Source organism: Sabethes cyaneus, chromosome 3 (genome assembly GCF_943734655.1).
Source record: "Sabethes cyaneus chromosome 3, idSabCyanKW18_F2, whole genome shotgun sequence".
In the NCBI taxonomy this organism is placed as follows: Eukaryota; Metazoa; Arthropoda; class Insecta; order Diptera; family Culicidae; genus Sabethes; species Sabethes cyaneus.
The window spans coordinates 135,750,525-135,774,860 of NC_071355.1; the positions used below are offsets into that span (position 1 = coordinate 135,750,525).

Below are 24,336 nucleotides of genomic sequence, written 5' to 3' on the forward strand. Positions count from 1 at the left end.
TTTTGGAGACAAAAATTTTTTCTGTGATGAATTGGATCCCCTCCCATCTTTAGAAGGGGGGGCTCCTATACAAATTAAATACAAATTTCCTCATAACTCGAGAACTAATCAAGCAAATGGAACAAAATTTTGCTTGTAAAAGTTTTCGAGGGCAAGAACATTTTCTATAGTGAATTAGGACCCCTCCCAACTTTAAGAGGGGGTGCTTCTACACAAATGAACTACAAATTTCCTCATAATTCGAGAACTAATCAAGCAAATGGAACCATTTTGGCATGTGGGTGTTTTCGGAGGCAACCATTTTTTCTATGATGAATTAGGACCCCTTACCTTTTTAAGAGGGGGGGCTCTCATACAAACGAAATACAAATTTCCTCATAACTCTAGAACTAATCAAGCAAATGCAACCAAATTTAGCAAGTGGGTGTTTTTGTAGGCAAGAACATTTTCTATGGTGAATTAGGACCCCTCCCCACTTTAAGAGGAGGGGCTCCTATACAAATGAAAATCAAGCGTGTAGGGCGCTATATCTCTGCATATTAGCGTTGGTAAGAGGAAATGCTTATCAACTTAGGGACTATATTGGCTCGTTTCATTATCCTTGATTTCCCTGATCGCGGATAAGTTCAAGTTGTTACGTGGTTTTTGAGCCGTAAATCTCGCATGTGTATAGTATTTTTCGATATAAATTAAATTATGGTTGTATATAAGCACCATTGGTATTGTATTAAATTTGTTAAAAAGGTATTTTTTATATCTTAATTTTCGTAGTTACTGACTTTACAAGAAAATTTTCGAATATCCAGCTTAGTCTCATATGACTGATGCTTACATACTTACATTATCCATCTAGCTCCGCCCATCTACTAACTACAATTCCTTTCCCGAAATACTTGTGAAGATGCAGAGGATTCCCTGGTCTTTAGTAGCAACAAGTATTGGACTAACATTCCTTTCCATCCCACCAGGACCCGCATTCGGACGTGGCCGGCGTCGGTATTGATCAGCATGCAGGGACCTGATAAGGTTGCACAATGAAAAATAGCGTGCTGTCCCAAGTATGCTTTTTCCAGCCATCATTTTGCAATTTTCATCGGTCTTGGTCAATAACGGAGTAGCAGCACACGGGCGGTATCCTATGCTTATGCTTATGCTTATGCTAGGGGCTCCTATACAAATGAAAAACAAATTTCCTCATAACTCGAGAACTAATCAAGCAAATGGAACCTAATTTGATATGTAAGTGGTTTTGGAGGCAAGATTTTTTCTAAGGTTAATTGAGACCCCTCTCATCTTTAGAAAGCGAGTTATGGCCCATCTCCCCTTTAAGAGGGGCTTCCATATAAATGAAATGCAAATTTCCTCTTATCTCGAGAACTAATCAATCAAATGGAACCAAATTTGGCATGTGGGAGTTTTAGATGGCAGAAATTTTTTCTATAGTGAATTACGACCCCTTCCCCTTTTAAGAGGGGGCTCCCATACAAATGAAATTCAAATTTCCTTATAACTGGAGAACTAATCAAGCAAATGGAACCAAATTTGGCATGTGGGAGATTTTGGAGTCTTGAATTTATTTTACGATAGTTAGAGACCTCTCACCCCTGTGGTAGGGGGATATGGACTCTCATACAAATAAAACATAAATTTTTGCGAAACTCAAAAACTAATCGAACTCGAGAAATTCGAGACTCTTCCATAAAACATTAGTCAATACAAGACCACAAAAACTATCTATAGTAACACTAGATCATTCAGGACGAGACGGTCGCGAGTGTTGCCGGTGACCCGCCGTCGGAAGCGCCGCCCACTGGGGGGCTTGCAAAACTCGAGATTGTGACAAAGATCATCCGAGATTCATGATTTATGTACAACACAGGTTAATTTGTGGCAATACGAAGTTTGTCGGGTCAGCTAGTGGTTAATATAACAAACTTTTGACAGAAAATCTTATTATTGAATATGTATACATTAATTTAAGTTTGTTAATTTATCAAAAACATAATATTAAAAGATACATTTATGTTCGTTCACCGTCTTTGAAACTACGTTTAATTATTTCCCACTCAGTCTAATATTCACGACAAATATTTATATAAGCCTAAAATGATGCTATAGTGTTGAGATGCAGGAACTAATCGGAGGTCACATGCCATACGGTTTAGTTGACATCAGACCTCTTTTGAAAAACGACGAACTTTGTAATAAATGGTTTAGTGATGACGAGTTTGACAAACAACATACAATGTGCATATAAACCCCTCTAAGGTCTACATCATTTTTAGAATCCGAAAATTGACTAAAATCAGCGTAACTTTTTTAGCTTTCAATACTTTTTCACCAAATTTGGGAATGTTCCCGAAAATCTTTGCTATTTTCATAATATCTACAAAACATGGCCATATGTCACATGGTTTCGGAGTTATTCCGGTGTTCCTTGGGGGACCGCGGCATAGATTTTTTAGATAATGTTGCTATCTAAATATTTGAAATTTGCTGGAAACACGCTGATTTTTTTTTAAAAATCATCGACAGTGGTCATATCAGTTACTTTGCTGAAGTTACAAGCCATGTGCGTGCCATGCGGATCCGGGATGACACTGGGAATCCAGAACCGATTCCAATAGAGAAACATTTCAGCATCTGGTGATACATGAGGTGATACACAGGCAGTGTATAACGGAAAATTTGTTCAATTGTGGATGTTTCTTTGTATGGATTGCAAACTGTAGGATGAGACGTCATTATTACATAGAAGTGGCACTTACATCAAATGGTTTTTCCATTATTGCCGCAATCTTTCCAAACAAAACATGTTTATTTTTATGTGTATTTTGTGTATCATATAGTAAAACATGTGTTGCAACGAAAAAGTAGATTTTGGTGAAATTGGTTTTTACGTCAACTATGCATCCATGGACAGCGTAGTCCTACGTCAAAAATCTGGTCACTTTACTTTTATCAAGGTATTACTATATTTCAATCTAATCTAAGGATGTATAATAAATGCGGTTATCGTTTTAAAACATACGCATCCTTAGTCTAGAATTTATCGACTTAGTTTGTTCGGACTATAAATTTAAACTCGTGTATATTTTTTTCAGAGTCGTCGCTAGTCAACTATCGGATAGCCTAACGAAAATAATCACAGTATCTGATTTATATCGAACCAAATGTTCCGAACACATATCGGCCAACTATCACATTCCGGTTGGAGTTTCTCTTATCAATGCATACATTCCAGCGAGTGACTACGCAGACCTCGTACGCTTGTCAAATCAGTCATTTAATTTATTTTCGAATCTCGCCACTAAAGATATTGTTTCATTTTCGATGCGTAAAAAACCATTTTCTAGGGATTCTCATGCTATGATGAAGCGGGTTAAGTCATTGATATTTACTAATATACCAGAGGAGGACACTGACGATGGAAAGGGGGCAACAAAGCAAACAAAAAAAAATATTTTAAACAGACCTACACACTTGCCCTTATTGTTTAAAAATCCTTCTGCATTAGAAACAATGGAGTCAGGATTTAATTCTATAAATTTTGATGAATCTGATAGCTTCCCTAGTTTTATAGGAAAGACTAGTGTATGTTCTACTCCAATGACAGAAAACAAATTGCTGCCCCATGGCAACCTGCTATCAATCTGCGCAGTCAATAAAGATAGTATTCAACCGAATGAACTGGAACAGTCTACATGTGCTCAAATGAACGAGTATGCTGAACTGAGTGAAAATAGTTATGCAGACGCAATTGGAATAAAACCTTTCAATCCGCGCAGTAATTCGAATCGCAGGAGAGCGTCATTTTCGGACGTAACAGAATTTGCAGCATTAGAAAACGATAAGAACGATCATACCGAAGTCTCAGACAATAACAAGTACGTGCAAAAGCTAAAGAATCCTTGGAATAAATACTATTATAAAACTGTAACTGATCCAGTATACCCTATATATAATGCCAAAGGAAATTTGATTTCCTACAGTCTTTTCAAAGAATTTTTAGAGCTTAACTACAACGAGCTAAAGGAATGTACTAAGTCTATTGCTATTTCGAATAGTTTGTCTCGTGCTATAGAAACTAAATATATAGATTCAGCTGATAAAGAAAAACCAAGTTCTGAATCATGTATAGTTCCTGAGAGTATTTCACAAAGAAATACTAAACACACTAGAAAGGGATTAAGTCTACCTCTTAAATCTTGGAATACTGATGTGAAAAATACCGATATATTTGATCATAGTGTGAATTGCAACGTTTTTGATTCCCCCGTTCGTCGCCGAAACATCTCAGGCCTGCAATTAACACCTTTAATGTCCAAGCTTACGCTACTAGCTATGAATGATCAACATTCTAGTGGTTTCTCTAGCTGGGACACGACGCCTGGAAATAATTTAACCAATTCTTTAACACCACTAGAACATAACCCAAAACGGAAAAAGTCCAAACCTTTCACACAATCTAATTGTGATAACAAAGATGCATCTGAATACGAATTAAACAAGCTAGTAAAAGTGGAGCTTTTCGTTTGTGTACAGCAAAATATGACTCTTGTGTTAATGCTTCAAGAAAAAAGTTGCGAAAAAGAAGATATGATACATTCGTTGGTAAGCATTATTTTTAATATTTAAGGAGGCATAGTACTTTTTACACCATATTGTTTGCCTTATTTCAAATATTTTTTTCTCAATAAGCGCGAAAAGCGAAACGATTCGGGTTTTTTGCATTCTAAACATTGCATTTTATATTAATATTTACAATTTTGTTTTCATATGTGAACCTCTTCCCTACGGCTCCTTGAACATGATCATTCGAAGAAAAAAAAAAAATGATTTGCGGTACCATGGATTGACGCTCGGGGGCTTATCCAAAATGAAAAATTTGAAAACGACATGAAAGTAAGGTATCCCTGGGCAAGTGGGACCTAAAAAGAGCATAGTTAGGGTTTATTTGACTGTGCAATCTGTACCTATAATTATTTTGAAATTCTTTCAACACAGAAACTCTTCAGTGGTATCACTTCGAAGGTTTAATTACGAAAAAGCCCTAGAAATTTACATGAAATGAATCTGGAGGCTGGAGGACAATTTTCAAAGTCATGGTGATAGGTCCCACTTGCCTCATTTACCGGGGCAAGTGGGACCTATATTCAAATTTGATTAAAAAGCATAAAATAACAGAAAATTTTGTATGTTAATATACAGCAACGTTGAAGCATTGCAAGAAGCAATCAAAGGCAATATTTCTACGAATGGTTCATCCAAAAATGCCGTAACAAAATCAGATCACAACGGGCGACTTTATAATTAATGTAAAACACAGATCGTGAGCAATTGCGCTGTAATGCATTATTATAATAAAATGTAGTTGAATATGTAGCTGTATCCAATTCTTACGAGACGTAATTTATGATAAACCATTGTTTAAGGGCTTGAAAGTATGATTATGATCTGTTTGTTCTACCAAGCCCTATACGGTAGAGCTGCACATAAGAGTTATAGTTGCGCTATAACAATATTTCAATTAACATCCTTTAGGTGTAACGAAAATGTGACCAAACTGTTTGTTCCGTCATAAACTGTACTAATAGACTTCTTTTTGTGTCAGCTTGGATTAGTCCTTTTTGGCTTTATTTCAAAGCTTTACTGATATAAATATTATGTAATTGAACTGAAAATGTTCGGTAGTATATCTAAAAATTGTATTAAGACAGGAAGTTTTGCGCTGAAACACTTTATTCTTAATAGGTCCCACTTGCCCCGGGTGCTCTGAAGTGCCGACCTTATTTCGGCCGATTTATGGATTGCCGTTTGTCAATATGAACAACTAGTTTTCGAGTGTAACTTGTTAATACACTCATTATGTTTACCTATTGTTAAAAAAAGCATATACTTTCACGAAATCCTGTGGCCAAAATATCATTTATAGAAAGGTGCAACAAAATTACAACGCAAATTGAAAGTAACGCTCAAATTTAAAGTCCAATTTTGGTGTGGAGCGCCAATTATAAATCATCTATACTTTTAATGCATGCGCTTGAATTGTATCTTTCATTCCTAGAAAGGTTCGGTTGAAGAAAAAGAGGTTGAAAAGAGTTATGAGCTCCGTTTCCACTTACCCCGCTTACTTATACCCACTTGCCCCGGGATACCTTATATTAAATTATCTAGTCTTCGACGCATCCTTTTTTAAAATTCGAACGCATAACAAAATGGCGGACATTCAAACATAATAGTCAGTTTTTTAGTCGAAAAATCGACTTTAAACCTAAAATTAAAAAAGAAGAAAACTTATCCAATTTAATTCTACTATGTATATTTTATTCACGACAGATACGTATTTCGCCTACGACTTGCAGGCTTCCTCAGTGTCTGTTTTTGTTAAATTGGATAAGTTTTCTTCTTTTTTAATCTTAGGTTTCGTATTCTACTAAGACGCTCCAAAAACTTCAGTCGACTTTAAACGTTTATTAAAAAATACATAAATTGCAATATCGAAAAAAGGATGGGTCAAACACTAGATAATTGAATTAGCTTTTAAACAAAAAAGAAGCAAGTGAATCGCTTGAGACGTTCTTGAGATATTCATGGTACCGACTTTGAAAACCTGGTTTCGAAAAAAACGGCGTTGGAATTTTTATTTGCCTTGTAATCGCTCCAGACATGCGCGGTACAAATAGCTGTAACTTTGTCATTTTTTAGAATTCATCCAAACGGTTTCAAACACATATGCTCAAAATGTTAATCTTTCGATATCTATCTATACCTATAAAGAAGGATTTCTGTCTGTCTGTCTGTCTGTCTGTCTGTCCGTATGTTCCTTATAGAATCGAAAACTACTGAACCAATCGGCATGAAAATATGCATGTAGAGGTTTTTTGGGGCCAGGAAAGGGGTTTTAGTGATGGTTAGAAACCCCTCCCCCCACTAAAAGGGGAGGCTCCCATACAAATGAAACACAAATTTCTGCATAACTCGACAACTAATCAAGCAAATAGAACAAAATTTGGCATGTGGGTGTTTTCGGTGACAAGAATTTATTCTATGGTAAATTGAGACCCCTCCCCTCTTTATAAGGGGAATTATAACTCCTCTCCTCTTTAAAAGGAGGGGACTTCCATACAAATTTCCTCATAACTCGAGAACTAATCAAGCAAATGGAACCAAATTTGGCATGTGAAGGTTTTCGAGGGCAAGAATATTTTCTATGGTAAATTAGGACCCCTCCCCACTTTAAGAGGGGGGGGAGCTCCTGTACCAAAGAAACACAATTTTCCTCATAACTCGGTAAGTAATTAAGCAAATGGAACCAAATTTGGCATGTGGGTGTTTTTGGAGACAAAAATTTTTTCTATGATGAATTGGGACCCCTCCCCGTTTTAGGAGGGGGGGATCCTATACACATGAAATACAAATTTCCTCATAACTGAAGAACTAATCAAGTAAATGGAACAAAATTTGGCATGTGAAAGTTTTCGAGGGCAAGAATATTTTCTATGGTGAATAAGGACCCCTCCCCAATTTAAGAGGGGGGGCTCCTATACAAACGAAATACAAATTCCTTCATAACTTCAAGAACTAATCAAGCAAATGGAACCAAATTTGGCACGCAGGTGTTTTTGGAGACAAAATTTTTTTCTATGATGAATTGGGACCCCTACCCACTTTAGGAGGGGGGGCTCCTATACAAATGAAATTCAAATTTCCTCATAATTTGAGAACTAATCAAGCAAATGGAACCAAATTTGACATGTAAGTGGTTTTGGACGCCAGATTTTTTTCTATGGTGAATTGAGACCCCTCTCTTCTTTAGAAAGCGAGTTATGGCCCATCTCCCCTTTAAGAGGGTGGGCTTCCATACAAATGAAATCCAAATTTCCTCTTATCTCGAGAACTAATCAATCAAATGGAAAAAATTTGGCATGTGGGAGTTTTAGATGGCAGAAATTTTTTCTTTGGTGAATTACGACCCCTTCCCCTTTTAAGAGGGGAGCTCCCATACAAATGAAATTCAAATTTCCTTATAACTTGAGAACTAATCAAGCAAATGGAACCACATTTGGCATGTGGGAGATTTTGGAGTCTTGAATTTATTTTACGATAGTTAGAGACCTCTCACCCCTGTGGTAGGGGGATATGGACTCTCACACAAATAAAACAGAAATTTTTGCGAAACTCAAAAACTAATCGAACTCGAGAAATTCGAGACTCTTCCATAAAACATTAGTCATTACAAAACCACAAAAACTATCTATAGTAACACTAGATCATTCAGGACGAGACGGTCGCGAGTGTTGCCGGTGACCCGCCGTCGGAAGCGCCGCCCACTGGGGGGCTTGCAAAACTCGAGATTGTGACAAAGATCATCCGAGATTCATGATTTATGTACAACACAGGTTAATTTGTGGCAATACGAAGTTTGTCGGGTCAGCTAGTAATCTATAAAAAGACTTCGATTTTTTTAAATTGAAAAAGTACTATGCTCCCTTAAGTTTCCGCTTTGAATTTTCAAATAGATTTCTTTGCATGAAAATTTATTGTAAGGTATTCAATCTTAAAATGTAGGTTAAATCAGATAGCCACCGATTGAATCACCTCATTTCGTTCTATGGATTTCTTTTACTTCTATGGAGACAAACTACTCAGTTTGACTTTGCAAACAGAAAGAACTGATATGCATACATTACTGTTATATCAGTATACATTTGTTTCTACCTAAAACAAAAGTTTGGCCCTAGATATTGCTAATTACTAGAAAAAATTTACTACTAAAAGTGCGCAATCGCTCATAATAGTAATATTTTTGATTGAATCATTTCGGTATCTTCGTCGCACGTTTTCGTAATATTCCAGGCAACAAGTGCGTCAAAGGCAGCAACATAATTTAATTTAAAATAGCACTTTTATGAGCGATTGTGCACTTTGATAGTTGAATTTTTCTTGCAATCACCAATATTAGAACATCTAGTTTTAAAATTTCAAAATTTATCCATCAAGAAATAGCACTTTTATGAGCGATTGTGCACTTTGATGGTTGAATTTTTCTTGCAATCACTAATACTAGAAGATCCAGTTTTAAAATTTCAAAATTTATCCATCAAGAAACATAGCTATTATATTTTATTTTATTGTATTTGAGCAAACTTTCACATAGAGAATCAAGCTTCATTGAAAAAATATGAAAATGTGACAAAGTTTTCTCAATAATGCAGCAAAATTATTATCTGGAAAACAGTTTTTTACAAAGTTTTCCTTGAAAGCGAAAAATTCCATAGCACACTTAGAAAAACTATGCTCTACATTATGGAAAATTTCCAAAATCTTTATTTCATAAACTGGCCAATGTGTGCTTGTTAGAGAATAAAATTTCACGATAGTGTTATTTTTTATTTCTGAGTGATGACCAAACAAATCGAATTCCTAAAATATACATGAACAGCAGTCTCCCGAATAACGCGGTAAGTCGTGCTACACGCCCACTGCATTTTCTTAGTTACCTTTTAATCAATTTATTTAAATACCAAAATTCAGTTTTGGTATTTTTGGTTAATTTAGCTGTTAGCGGTTATCGAAGCTACCGTTTTGAATTAGCGATGTAGCTGTTAGCGAAGCTAAAATTCCGGTTAGCGATGTCCACCTCTGGACAAGAGCTACCCCGGCTCTCGGCTGCTAAAGTAGTAAGTAAGGTTAGCAATCTAATGTTAGTCCCTTTCATATGTGTCTTACCCTTTCAAATTCATTGTATATTCAGCATCATGTGTTTACAGTTTTAACACTCGACGACTACACTCGTTATTCTTCGCTTAATTTTTCTTTTTAGTTTGAAACCTGCGTGTCAAAATTATGCCGTATAGAGAATAGCTTGCATCAAGCAATGAGCATCAATGTAGAGGGCTGCAACAAAGGAGATGGAAACTATAGTTTTATATGTCTTGATGCAAAATGGGATGTTAACAACAGATGCGGTCCGTGGAGTCCTAATGATCTTTTAATATTGAACTCCCTACATAATGACTTCTATTACAACCGGAAACTTATAGAGCTTTCATTGAGGTAAGTGAATGTATCTAAATAGGAGGTCTAAAGGGAGAAACAGTCAAAAATATGTCAAACGCAATTAACCTATTATGACCCGGGTATACCTAAATTTGGACCAAATGAAGTGAAACTCTGTAATCTATTATATTATGACTCGAATGTGTCGGGAAACGCAAATTCGTCATTTGGAATGGTTCGAAGGCCAAAATATCGCAGGTTTAACATTTCATAGGCTTAGTTTCAAACAAATTACAAAGTTGTTTACAGATTTCTTATCGAATTTTGTGATAGACTTTACATGTAAATATCAGTTTACATGTCAGGTAATGTTTCGTCGCTAAATGTAGACTTTTTCATGCTTTTTGGAGACAAAGTTTTTTTCGCCATTTTTTCAACTTTTTTTCCGACATTTATCACAACTTTGCACTGTTGAAAATACCTATGAAATGACAAAAACGGACGACCCGGAATTTCTCGATTAGTACTCGAGTGCTTTACGCATTTAAACTATACCACACCCATATATTAATTAGTCTCAGATCTAGTTTTTGTCCTACCAGTCCAAGCATTCCATCTTTCGCACACATACGCTCCCCCAGTGACGGTTATTATTTGTAATATAGTAATTCCGGGTTGGAGTCCCGGTGCCACGCTAAACCCAATATTTTTAGCCGCAGATCGAAATTTGCCCAGTATTCAGTCTAACATTTTTCGCAACAAACGCTCCTCTGCTTTAATCAAAAAAGAGTTTACGTTTGACCGCGATAAAGTCAGTACCAGTAAAAACAAAAAACACGCCCCGGTGTGGTTTAACACCGTTTTGCCTCGACGACGGTAGGCACCAGACATCTACACAATGTAGTCGATAACAGCCTATCTTCTCGTGTAGAAGCATAGGGCAGTCATATTACAAATAATAACCGTCACCGGGGGAGCGTATGTGTGCGAAAGATGGAATGCTTGGACTGGTTGGACAAAAACTAGATCTGAGACTAATTAATATATGGGTGTGGTATAGTTTAAATGCAAAGCACTCGAGTACTAATCGAGAAATTCCGGGTTGGAGTCCCGGTGCCACGGTAAGCCCAATATTTTTAGCCGCAGATCGAAACTTGCCCACCCAAGTAACAATTTCAAGTTTTATTACGTTCGTATAGCGGTTTTCATGACCAATTTCTTAAAACCGCTAATAAAACTATGAGCTCCACCAGAACTTTCTGATGACCGCTATAAAATTGCTTTCTGACCAAGTGGCCCACTCCTCAGAATGTTTTCATAACCGCTATAAGAATCACGTTATAAACTCAAGTAGTCGTATCACGCTCTGCTGAAAGCAGCAATAAAACCGATTAAGCTTTCGCTGCTTGACAGCCATCGCCATAATTTAAAAAAGCTTTTCGCTTTTTGTTTTTCGATTTTCGCTTTTCTAGCAAACGCCATATAAGTTCGCTAGCTTTGTCAACTTGAAAATATATCCGTGAGCAGAAAAGCTTTAGTTTTACTGACAGATCATTCTGAACGATTTGGTTTATAGCGGCCAGAATAAAATATCCCATAGAATATTTATTAAATTTTAAGCAATTTCGTTGCTTTGCACTATGTGCGCATTTAACTTCATCGTGCATTTTGATATGATAGGTCGATAAAATCAGCGCGCCACTGAAATTTAGTAATTTTCGAAAACTAGTTGTTTTAACAAATTGAAAATATTCAGTTAGTCAATCTCAATTTCTAGCAAAATAATTTTAGTTGCTTCCTATGACAGGAAACCTGATTGATAATGACCTTCTTTCTGCAAAACACTTTGCTTTGATGAATTGTTGTTTTCGAGCTAAACAAAATACTAAAATATGGCAATATGGCTTCGCATAAAAAAATGATTTTGGTGTTGAACTTTGGTATTCTTCATAATAGCAGCAAAAAAACCGTTTGGTTAGAGTGTTACCATTTTAATTGCTCTATAAAACTAACAGATTTATTGCGGTTTGACAAGTAACCGCGATAAGATCAATTTTGATTGATGCGCCATTTTGTGTTGCTACGCCACACTTATAGTAAGTTTATAGGAGACGTGATGCAGCCAACAAGCTTTAACGTGGTAATATAAGCAACCACAATAAATTCGCTTTATTTACAGTTTTATTATGGTTTTCTAGCTAGCTATAAGTGTGTTTGGACTCGTATCCTCTTGGTAAAGCGCAATACCACAATAAATCCAGTGGTTATGATTCATACCGCGATAAAACCTTTATAAAATTCAAGTAAAACCAAGCGGCTTTGAATTGTTACTTGGGCAGTATTCAGTCTAACTGTTTGTTAACGCTGTGCTAGTTATCATCCATATGCATCCTAGTGATAAACAATCTTCAGAGTGTATTTTAACCTACTAAGGAACTTTACAGAACACAGCAAAGCAATGAAAAAATCGTGTGCAGAATTTTTGAGCAGAACTGATTTTAGAGTGGCTGTTAGCTTCGGGGTACAATGGTAGCCTAACAAGCCAGTCGTCGTATGTTCGAATCTCGACTGATCGGTGCCGCTACAGAGTTAATTTTCTGTACTCTGAAGGATGTTTACACCCATGGCTTTGCTTTGCTTGATTTTAAAGTGGTTTCTTTAAACTTATCATTAAATTTTGCAACCAGTAAGAGATAGATAGTTACCATATGCTGCAAAGTTGCTTATTTCAGTGTGTTCTACATTTTTTCGTGAAGACGCTATCTTTTTGGACGCGTTTAAAAAACAAAAATTTGAACAATTGCAAAACTAGAAAAATTATCTTGGTTAAAATCGCTATAAAGTATTGTAAATTTTAACGTGTAACTTCAATTGCTCATAACTTTCAAACTAAAAGTCCAATCAAAAAACAATTCAATAGTGATCTATCCGGTTATATTACCTTTCATATGAGACTAATAGCGCATAAATCGGTGTGGCCATCTCTGAGAAACAGGCGATAATTATTACGTTGTCAAAACACGTTTTTAAGCATGACTAGGGTATTGTCGTTATCGTCGGGCCACTGTTATGGTCGGGCCATTTCGATTTTCACAGTTTTAGTAACTCATAATATCTATGTACAAGCATTGTAATACTTCTTACTATGACAGCTAACTTTTCACAATATTGTGAGTTTCAATAGTTTATTCAAAACACGCGTACTGAATTCAGTGACTAAATCTGACAAAAAAAAGTTTTGCAGGCGCAGTAAACTTTTCTTCGAGAAACGATTCATGAAATGCAATTTTCGAGATAAATGTTGAAAATGTATTAAGTGTGTTGTGCTTCACACGAAGACTATAGAAAAATACCCTCCAGTAAGGTGTTTGGTAAGGGTGAGGTGAAATACTAGAAAAGCGCTATTTGTGAAGGTCGGGCCACTTGAGTAGTCATGGTTGGGCCACCATAATTTTAAGCGCAGAAGCGCAATAATCGCTAGAGAATGTCAGTTACGTAAAATGTGATGAAATAAAGCAAAATTAACACGATAAAAACCTAGATTTTTGTTGTTTTTTGTCATTGTAGTTGTACACTTCGGAAAAGGCGATTGTAGCTATATTGATTTTACAAGATCGCCAAAATTTCGCAAAAATGCAATTAAAAATAGGGTATTTTTACCTATATGAGTCATTGTTCACGGAATTCATTCTTTTCATGTCTCTATATAGAATTTCAATACGTATGTCTTAGATTTTCTGCGGTGGCCCAATCTGTACAACATGGCCCGACTATGACAACATTTTTTGTCTTCACGTAAATACCTATAACTTTTTTATTTTTCAAGCAATCAGTTCAAAACTTTCCAGAAATATACCTTATTCTTAGACCTTTGTAACGATGTATTCAGATCCCCAAAATTCCTTTTGAAACGAAAGTTATGGGCGAATTCCAAAACGTGGCCCAACCACGACGACACTCCCCTACTTGTTTGTTTTCAATAGAACCTCCTGAAAATTTTTATGATAGCAAGAGCTATCATTTGGTACTAAGATCATTGAAATCGGTTGTGTGGTTCCGGAGAAAATCGTGTCACGTAGTTTTCACATTTTTGCTTATTACTTTTAAACGAAACTTCGGACCACGAAACAATTCAATAGTGATATACTAGGCAATAATACCTTCCAATAGCCTGAAGCCTTTTACCGATCAAGCGTTTTGACGTAGGACTACGTCTTTCAGGAAGGTAGCTGGTATAGGGGGTAATTCCAAAAAATCTTTCTCGAAAAGTGGTCAGGTTTTGAACGCTAATAGCTTAGTGGTGTCCCGAACGATTTTCAATATTCTTACACCAATCGATTGGAACATCTTCTAAGAATTGACCCAAATGAAGAAAAGTATGGATTCTTGATGTTGAACTATTGAAAAATTGAAAATAATGAACCTATGTTTTACCAGAATTCTCGCTTCGTGATTGGTTAAACCTATACCAATCTGATATCTGTGCTTGGGAAGTTAGCCAAAACAAGTGACAAAGTTTCCTCATTTCAACAAGATTTCTTAACACCGCGATTAAACCTAGACCATTTTGATGTCCTTGCTTGGGAAGTACGCCAGAAAGAATGACAAAGCCCCCTCGTACCAACAAATTTCTTACGAACGCTATTAAACCTAGTCCAATTTGATGTCTGTGTTAGGGAAGTGTGCCAGAAAAATGACAGAAGTTCGTTGTCCCAATTCTTTACTGCGAGACGATTAAACCTAGGCGAATGTGATATCTGCGTTGGAAAAATGTGCTACATCCGTAGTGTACGGTTATAATATGACTCTGTATGAATACACATGCTTGCCGTTTCATTAGAAGTGTAGTGAAAAGATGTGCTGTTGATGAAATAGGATTGAATTGGTAAAATCCCTTCAACGTGGGGAACCATGGGTAATAAAAACAATCTTTAATTTCTGTAAGGTAGCAGGAAAGCAATAGTTTGTGTTCTTGATTTTGTTAAATTGTTTTCAAATGCACATAGAAATAACTCTGAAATCTTTTGAGAATTGAACGTGTGCAATGTTACTACTTTGATAAATGTTACATACAACGCATGTAGCATATTGCATGTATACATGAAGAATCGAATGATTACAAGCGTGGATATATGATACTATCACTGCAAAGAGACTTACGTAGTCCTGCGCCACCTGTATATGCGGTAGTGTCTTGTACACAACCCCTCTGATTTTTTTTGGTCCAAGAGTGGTGCCATCTCTCGGAAACTGTCTCAGACGTTTGGCGGATGCCTTACCACTGTAGGTAGCGCTTTCTGTGGCCTGTTGGGCTGGGTTGCGACACCCGTCAACGGGCAGGCATCCATCTGTACTGATTTCGACGCCTTCATGGTCGCCTTCTTTGCCTCTCCTGCACGCACCACGAGGTCGTTGTGCGTTTTGGTCGCTGCAGACAAGGTTCTTCGAAGCATGAGCAAGCTCTGCTTCAGGTCCTTCGAGAAATTTCCGTGACCTAACGTGAACTCGATGATTATATCGAGCTGCTGTGACGCAACTACCACTTTAGGTAGTGCGTCCCTATTCTTTCCCATCGCCCTGATCAGCGCTGGGTCGTTCATCGTTGTGTCCGGCATGGCAGGTATCCCGCTGCCCTTGCCACCCACACTAGCGCTTCTAGTTGCATCCTCCCTTGCATCCACCCTGGATACCTCCTCCCACGAACGAGTTTGCTGTTTTTATTAGCGACGGGCTGGTCATCGCTGCGTCCCGCGTAGATGCAGTTGGAGCGATAGGTGTGCCGCTTCCCTTTCCGATTACGCTGGTACTTTCGCTTGTATCCATCGGAGGAGATCTCTGGATAACACCTCTTGCAAACGGATTATCTAGTCCGTCCATGCTCTCTGAAGCTAAATTTATTAGATTTTTATCCACATTCCACGAGTTAAGTTAAGTTCCACGAGTTGAGGGGAAAGGCAAGATTACTCTGGAGCAAGGATGGAAAAAGTCATTCACTCAAGTGAGCATCGCTGATTTAGGATCATAAGTTGTCGAAGGTAGAAAGATTACTACCGCTAACGCTCAGCAGTGATCCAGAACTATACTGATTTACTTTCGCTGTTAGATGTGCTAGGTGACAGCACTCAATTCGACTCGCCGTGGCGAGTCACGGCGAGTGACAATTGTCGTATTGAGTCACGTGACTCGCAGAATAAGGGTGATTGTCTTCCCCACGTCGTGCCTATCACTTCCCTCGTAGTTGTTGACGCCATGGCGGATCCTCCACAGCCTACTTACGTCTTATTCCCTTTCGTCCTGCTGTTCTGAGATTCGTTGATCAAGCTTTCTGGTGTACTCCACTGCAACGTCATATGCCGTAAACCGCTAGATGTTGAAATGCAACATCCTCTCAGTGCGAGCCTTCGCCGATTTCGATAACCTTGCGTGGATCTTACGACGAGATAGTGGTCAAAGTTGCTAAGACTGTATATTGTGACTTCCAAAGAGTATTGACCGTTAAACAGGATCGATCTGGGAGCTAGAGTGTTGAATTTTCAAGTCATGCGCACGCCATAAATCCTTTCGAACCTGTCATAGAATTAGTCCCTAGCAAAGCAAAGCAAAGTCTTGAGCATTAACCGTCACTAGACATTATCCTTCTTTATCGACAGACTTCGCAGCCGGCTGTTAGGGTACAGGAAAATTACGGGGTCAGTGCAACGATCCTACTGATTCTATCTAACAAAAACCGGCTAGCCGAGATTCGAACACAACTGGCTTGTTAGATCAGCATCGTACCTCGAAGCTAACTGGGCGGTTCAATTCGTCCCTAGTATCATCGAATTTATGATTTGTTGGTGACTATACGTTGATTAAGCTGTATTTGACGAATTTGATTCTCATCACCCATATACGGTCATCGGACCGAACGGCCGGCCACCGACTCTACCTTCGAGTCAATGTTGCTCTCAAGCCTCGATAGTTGCAATCCGAAATCATGACACACAGCTTTAGTCTTAACTTCGCATACTATCCACCATTGAGGGTTAAAATATTTGCCATTTGGACATTTTCTAACAATCGCGGACACAATCCGTTTGCAACAATTCTAACAGTCGCACTTTTAGACTACGGTGTCCAGTAAGGTGCAAAATGCGGGATACTGCCTACGTGCAGAAGACTCCAAATCGTGACGAATGACAAAAGACGATGGGAAAGTCACGGGCCCGGAAACTGTACACCCAAATACTGACGAAGCCTTATTGTCTCATCATGGATGATGAGACCAACGTCAAGGCGGACTTCCGGCAGCTTCCGGGCTACTGTTCTTCACCGCCCAGTACAAGTTTGACAAGGAAGCAGAAACTTTCAAAGTTTGCAAAAAATACATGATTTGACAAGCGATTTGCTTATGTGGCAAACGGAGTGCGCCGTTCGTGTCTACCGGGACTGTAAACAGCCAGATCTACCTCAAGGAGTGTCTACAAAAGCATCTGCTTCCTCTGTTGAAGCAACACGAGGACTCTACAATCTTCTGGACGGATCTATCTTCGTGCCATTATTCAAAGGATATCCTGGAGTGGTACGAAGCCAACGGGGTTACTTTCGTACCCAACGACATGAACCCCTCCCCAACGCACTGGAACTAAGGCCCATCGAAAAATACTGGGCTATTATTGCCCCTTTTATGACTATTTAGACTACTGTCTAATTTAGATAATTTTGACTATTTAGATAATCATTTAATGCAACGTTCCGCATTTTGCACTGTTAATCTGACATCAGAGTGGCTTTTAGTTCGATCTACTAATGAGTTTGACTTCTTTTTCCTTCTTACCCTTCTTTTTCACTTCATTTTCTTTGAGCGAAATCGTGTGCGAGATTCGACTGTGATAATCGTGTAAATCTGGGTAGTCTAAATAGGGGCAAATGTCGCAATATGAAGCAGGCACTATGGAAGCATCCCAATGAGGTCAAATCTGAGGAAGACATGAAGAAAAAGTGGGTTTCAGTACAGAAGAAGCTGCAGCCAGATGTTGTACAGAACCTTACGAGTGGAGTTAAGCGTAAGGTGCGAGCATACGGTTATGGTATTGAAGTTGAATGAAATAAATATATCAAAACCTTACTATTGGCACAGACAAACAGACATAGCACTCGTTTTCCATTCTTCGTACCGAATAAACCGTCATTTCAAATATGGGCTTAGTTGGGAATGTCTCCGTTTTGGTCAAAGTGGCGCTTTTTGACGAAAGAAGGCCATTTCCCCATAAAAAATACTTGCTACTTCGAGGGATACCCACGTTGCTATTTGATATTTGGGAATGTCGATCATAGACGGTGCTAGTGTTCAGGCTAAATGTGAGGTACGATAATTTTTGTTGATTTTTCTTCCAAGAGTTATGTCTGTTTGTCTGTGCTATTGGGCTATATTTTATTGTCTGAAAGTTTGAAAAGGAACGGTCAATTAGACAATGTTCTACAGCATTTCTTCCGTGGTGCAATTTGATGTGAGATACCCTTCAAAACGTTGTTCTATGACAGTAATCACTAAATTTTTATTTCTAAAAAAAACACTATTCGCGCACACTTAGCTGCTAGGCGACGGACTCTATATACGGGCGTTTCGCTCCGTCTGAGAACGCTCTAAATTTAATTCTGAACGAGCGACAGCGGACTAATACAACATACACTAAGGCCCCGTACAGAGTAAACGCGACAGCGACGCGACACGACTTCGCTCTCATGTTGCCAAATGCACAGTCCTGCTTCGGGCGAAAAAGGGCTGCGCGTTTAACTACAGCAATAAATGTCGCGTCGCGTCGCATGTCGCTTGCACTCTGGCGGTTCCCTAAGCCTTTGAACAAGCCGAAGGCGGCGATTATTTTCCGTTAGATTATTGAAATTTGGTAGAAACGGCAACCTTTTTTTGAAGGAGCCTTGATAGCAGGCTTGATTTAGTCTTTTTACTTTATTTTTGCTCTTTTCACTACAGCGTCCCAGTCAAACAAAATTCGAAACAGTGATGCATAGACCAATTGTAGAGTTGCCCAAGTAACAATTTGGGTTTTATTACAGTCTTATGATGGCATTTAAGACCAAAATTGGTCATGAAAACCGTGCAAAGTACAATAAAACTGACATTGTTGCTCGGGTGATTATTATCTACAATATTGGTGAAGAAAGTATAGTGTTATCTTTTATATTTATGGCGCTATGGGGCTGATATCCCGCTGGTAGCCAAAAGAGCACTCTTTTTGCTACCAATATTGCAGCTCTGTAACGCTTTAAATACAAAAGATTAAACTATACTTTCTTTAATAATATTGTAGATAATAAGTAACTCTACACTTGTCCTATAAATCACTTTTTTGAATTGTGTTTGCCTGAGGCGCTGTAGTCAAAAGAGCAAAAACGAAGTAAAAAGAGCAAATCAACCTAGCTTGGTAGTATAACAGACGTGGTATTACGCAAAATATTTTTTCTGATAGCACCACCAATTTCGCTGGACACTACAGTGGACCCCCGTTCGTTTGAACGATTCCTCAAGCAAACTAACGGGGTTCGTTTTTAATTTGAACAACTAGCAACCCTAAATATGTTGAAACTTGTATGAACTGGCCGCCCTGCTCTTTGTTATTGTTTTGGTGGTTCGTTTAGTTGGTAGTTGCAAACAGCGAATATGTTATTCTCCGATCGGATTTCTATCGTAATCGTTGGGAAACAAAATGTGAACCTGATTAAACTAGGATTAAACACGCTATAGATCAGTACAAACCAATCGTGTTTATGTGCATTGTCTGCGAAGGCAAATGATGCCATATTGAGAATGACATTTGAACCATTTTTAATTTGCACATCGTACAAACCAGCGGGATTCAAATTAAAAAGTGTTCAGATTAAAAACGGTCAAACGAACGGGGGTCCACGGTACTGTCTGAGGACCCCAACGACATAAAAGTCATTACACCGACCACCGAGTCTCATCGGCTCGTCAATACAAGCCCTGCCTGATCCTGATTAAAAAGTTGTACCGAACAGACTCAATCGTTTCCAGCTCATACAGCAGAAGCTTCAAAATTTTTGGTGCCACTGCACAGTGGTCCAATCAGCGAAATACGTGATCGTGTGATATTGCGCCAAAACGTGAAGTTTTTCGCATATAGTGTCTTTAGGAACATTTCTTGGTATAACAAGTCCCTTCTTGTGAGAGAATTCTTTGGGTGATTAATTCCCTTAAAAGTGAGATACGAAATTTATTTTCTCGTACATTCGAGATACAGGTTTGGTACTTTCGGCAAAGTTGTAGTAAATACCAATGCAAATAACTTTGTTAAAGACACCATGCTTGTATCTCTTCATTGAAATTATCTATGAAGCGTTATTCGTGGACAAACCCTTTAAAACAGTTTTTAAACCCTGACTTATTCTGGTTAACTTTTACGTGTTCATAGTGTTCTAGAAAGGTGTTTATCTTGCTAAAATCAACGGTTTTGTAGAACATTATTATACGTGATTTTCTGAAGTTTCGGAGATTTTGAGCTTTTTTGATGAAAAATAGAACTTCTTTGAGCTCAAATATTTCCCAAGGTGGCAAATGGTGGCAGATCAAACAACTCGTACTTAAAAGTACAACAAAAAGATGTGTTGCGTATTTTATTTTTTGTTTGAGAAAAGTTAATTGTTAACTGCTTGTGAATTCGTCTTTTCTAATTAAATAGTTATTTAGTCATTCCGAGAAAATGAGGCCTTCTGTGACTGTTGTTGAAATTCGGCCATTTGGATTTCGCCCATTCTTGATTCGACCATTTGTGTTCGGAATAACAGTGTAATACTGCAACGACGAACACTGCCACAGCCCTGAGTGACATTGACCTTTCAACTGTCATGAGCGATGTCAACGATCCTGAGTGCGAGCAGATACGTAGGCGACCATTACTAAAATCTATTGAAAGCGAGTGGTGTAAAACACGTGCAGTGCGCAATGTGAAACCGGGTTAAACCGTAAATTTATTAATTCAATAACTACATCTAAAAGTAGTAACTAACACTATATATATATATATATCCTCCTGAAAGGAGCTTCCCTTTGACCAGATGAGAGCAGGTAAAAGAAAAACCAATTTTTCAAGCTGTCATCACGAAGACTGCTCTGAGGATAGTTTATTTCTATCTGAACAATCTTGAAAAATTGTTCTTGGATATAACCTCAAAATGGCTGAGGGATTTGCTCTACCACCGGATGATGCTAGCAATCATAATTGTATGCTGTGTGAGGACCATGATAGTGTAGACGACTTGGTCCAATGCGACGCGTGCGACTTCTGGGCCCACTATCGTTGCGCAGATGTGACAGACGCTGTCAGGGATACCCCTTGGACGTGTTCAAAGTGCACGAATATATTGCACGTGCCGAAAGCCGCTAAGAAAGGGCCGCCTAAGAAAACGTCTGGTAAGAAAGGCAATGCTAAAAGTGATGCAGGTTCAGATACAGGGAAAGCAAGCGTCGTCGTGCCCACGTTAGACGAATGCAGCGTGAAAATCGGGCTAAGGAAAAGGTGCTTGAGGATTAAAAATTTCTTCATAAAAAACGGTTAGAGATGGAGAGACAGTTTCTCGAAAAGAAACGGTTGCAGCAACGGGAGGTGTTGCAAAAAGAGTTGGCGCAGGAGCAAGAAATAATGCAAAAACAATTACAGGACGAACAGGAATGAATATAGGAACGATATGAAGAGGAAGATCCAGTCAGTGGGGAAGGCGATTTTGCCGACAAAACCGTGGAGAACTGGACGGAATCCGTTAAATGCGATTTGCTGGGGGCCATTCCAAAAAGGCAGGAACAGGCCACTGAATGTATTGCTTCAAAACAACAATCTAAAGTTGGAGAACCAAATTCCAATTTTGATTTTTCGAAACCCTCGATGGTAAACGAGCCGGGGTCGAAAACAGGAGCTGGTACCACTATCGAACAGAAAGTGGCGAAAAATAAAGTACGTGAGCTCGATGAGCTTTTGCAGCAGTCAGACCTGACAGTGGAAGAGGAGAATACGATCAGGAAGCTGTTGAATCGACGGAGACGAGACCAGCCAGTTTCGAAGCATGATGCGAACAGTGGACCAACACAAGAACAGCTGGCAGCGAGGCAAGCTGTATCCAAACAACTTCCGGTTTTTCGAGGTGAAGCGGAAGTTTGGCCGCTATTCATAAGCTGCTACGAATATACAACGGCAGCATGCGGTTTCACGAATACGGACAATCTAAAGAGGCTGCAAGACAGCTTGCAGGGGCTTGCCAAAGAAGCAGAGCAGAGTCGGCTTCTGATGCCGGAATCGATTCCGGACGTCATTGAAGATTTACGGAAACTCTTTGGAAATCCAGAAAAGCTGTTGAAAAGCTTGGTCGCAAAGGTCCAGAAAGCTCAGGCTCCACGAATGGACAATCTAGAAACATTCCTCTATTTTGGAATCGCAGTCAAACAGCTGAGTGACCACCTCGAAGCAGCTGGCATGCACGACCACCTTAGCAATCCTATGCTTGTCCAAGAGCTCGTTGGTAAATTGCCACCCGAGTATAAATTGGATTGGGTGCGATTTAAGCGCGGCAAGACCGAAACACCTCTTAAGAGCTTTTCTATCTTTATTAGCGAAATAGTGTCGGAAGTGTCAGAAGTCGCTGATTTCACAGTCGACTCAGGAGATTTGATTCAATCGGGACGAAATAAGCATAAGAAAAGGGAATTCATACACACTCACGACTCGCAGCCGAACAGGTCCGGTGGGTCGCAAACAGAAATATATGCAAAATCGAAAAAACCTTGTGTTGTTTGCAATCGTAATGACCATAAGGTGCGATTCTGTGACGATTTCGCTAAATTGAATATTCGCGGACGTTTAGAAATAGTCGAAAAGTTCAAACTTTGTCAGTTGTGCCTCAATGATCATGGCAAAGTACAATGCACATTTAGAAGTCGCTGTAACGTTCCCAATTGCTCTAAAAAGCACCATTCCTTATTGCACAGAGGGGAAAAGAGTATCCAACTGTCTGTCGTGGAAAACAATACTCATTTCCAGTCGCGTCGGTCGGTGATATTTAGAATAGTGCCCGTCACTCTCTATGTTGGAGGGACAGCAGTGGACACTTCAGCATTCCTTGATGAAGGCGCATCCGTGACGTTGGTTGAGGATAACGTTGCTGAGCAACTGAATGCCAGGGGAATTCCAGAACCGTTAGTAATTACCTGGACTGCAAATATGAAGCGACACGAATAGACATCACGGAAAATCAATCTCCAAATCTCCGCCAGAGGATCCAGAACACGGTACAGCTTAAAAGAAGCGCGTACTGTGAACGAACTAGTTTTACCGAAACAAGAGGTCTGCTTAAACAAAGTTTTAAATCGGTATAACCACTTCAAAGGACTATCCTTACCCGATTATGGAGAGGAGACTCCGCGAATCTTGATCGGACTAGATAATCTGCATCTTTTCGCACCCCTCGAATCAAAGGTGGAAAAATTCGGCGAACCTATTGCGGTGCGATCACTCTTAGGGTGGTCCATATACGGTCGTCAGCACCGGTCGTCAGCGAAAACGTACGTGCACCATCATTTGGTGCAGCCTGTTAGCAATGAAAAAAATGAAAATGAATATTGCGGATTGTCTCACGAAATGGAGGAGTGATTCTGGATTGTCTCCCGAATGGTTTAGTGGGCCTAGCTTCTTATATGACACCGAAGATAGGTGGCCACATTAACCCCTTCCTCCTGCAAACACCAAAACTGAGCTACGTGCAGTATATCTATTCCACGATGTTATACTTGCCGAAAGACTCATCGATGAGACCAGATTTTCCAAGTGGAAGATTCTCGTGAGAGTAATGGCATGCGTAATTCGCTTCGTTTCCAATTGCCGTCGGAAGTTACGTAGCGATTCTATTGAGGCACTAAAACCGACGCCGAATCAACAGAGGCAAATTATTACGAATATACCGTCGGTCAAAGTACCGCTAAAGCAGAGTGAGTACCGACAGGCTGAAATCGTTCTATTCAGATCTACGCAAAACCATGCCTACAGTGACGAGATCAAAATACTAAAGAAAAACCAGCAGATCGAACCATCGCAAATGATATCCCTGGAGAAGAATAGTCCGCTGTATAAGCTGACACCCCTTTTAGACGACGAACAAGTGCTGCGAATTGAAGGTAGATGTGACAAGGCTGAACACCTGCCATTCGATATGCGATTCCCGATCATCCTTCCCAGAAATGATACCGTGACAGAACTATTAGTGCGACACTACCACGAATCGTTTGGTCATGCATTTAGAAATACTGTCAAGAACGAGATCAAGCAACGA

At 39.0% G+C, this 24,336-nt stretch overlaps 1 protein-coding gene across 5 annotated transcripts in view; it reads left to right on the forward strand.

The window, feature by feature from the left end:
• The window catches only part of LOC128743619 (uncharacterized), a 187,993-nt gene that overhangs the window by 127,301 nt on the left and 36,356 nt on the right, over window positions 1-24,336 (forward strand). For all 5 annotated transcript variants that reach the window (XR_008412312.1, XM_053840225.1, XM_053840222.1 and 2 more), the window contains exons 6-7: window positions 3,105-4,614; window positions 9,827-10,059. Coding sequence is in view for 4 of the 5 variants with exons in the window: in XM_053840225.1 (XP_053696200.1) it covers window positions 3,105-4,614; window positions 9,827-10,059 (1,743 nt within the window). In the remaining variant the exon portion in view is untranslated. The remainder of the gene's footprint in view (window positions 1-3,104; window positions 4,615-9,826; window positions 10,060-24,336) is intronic.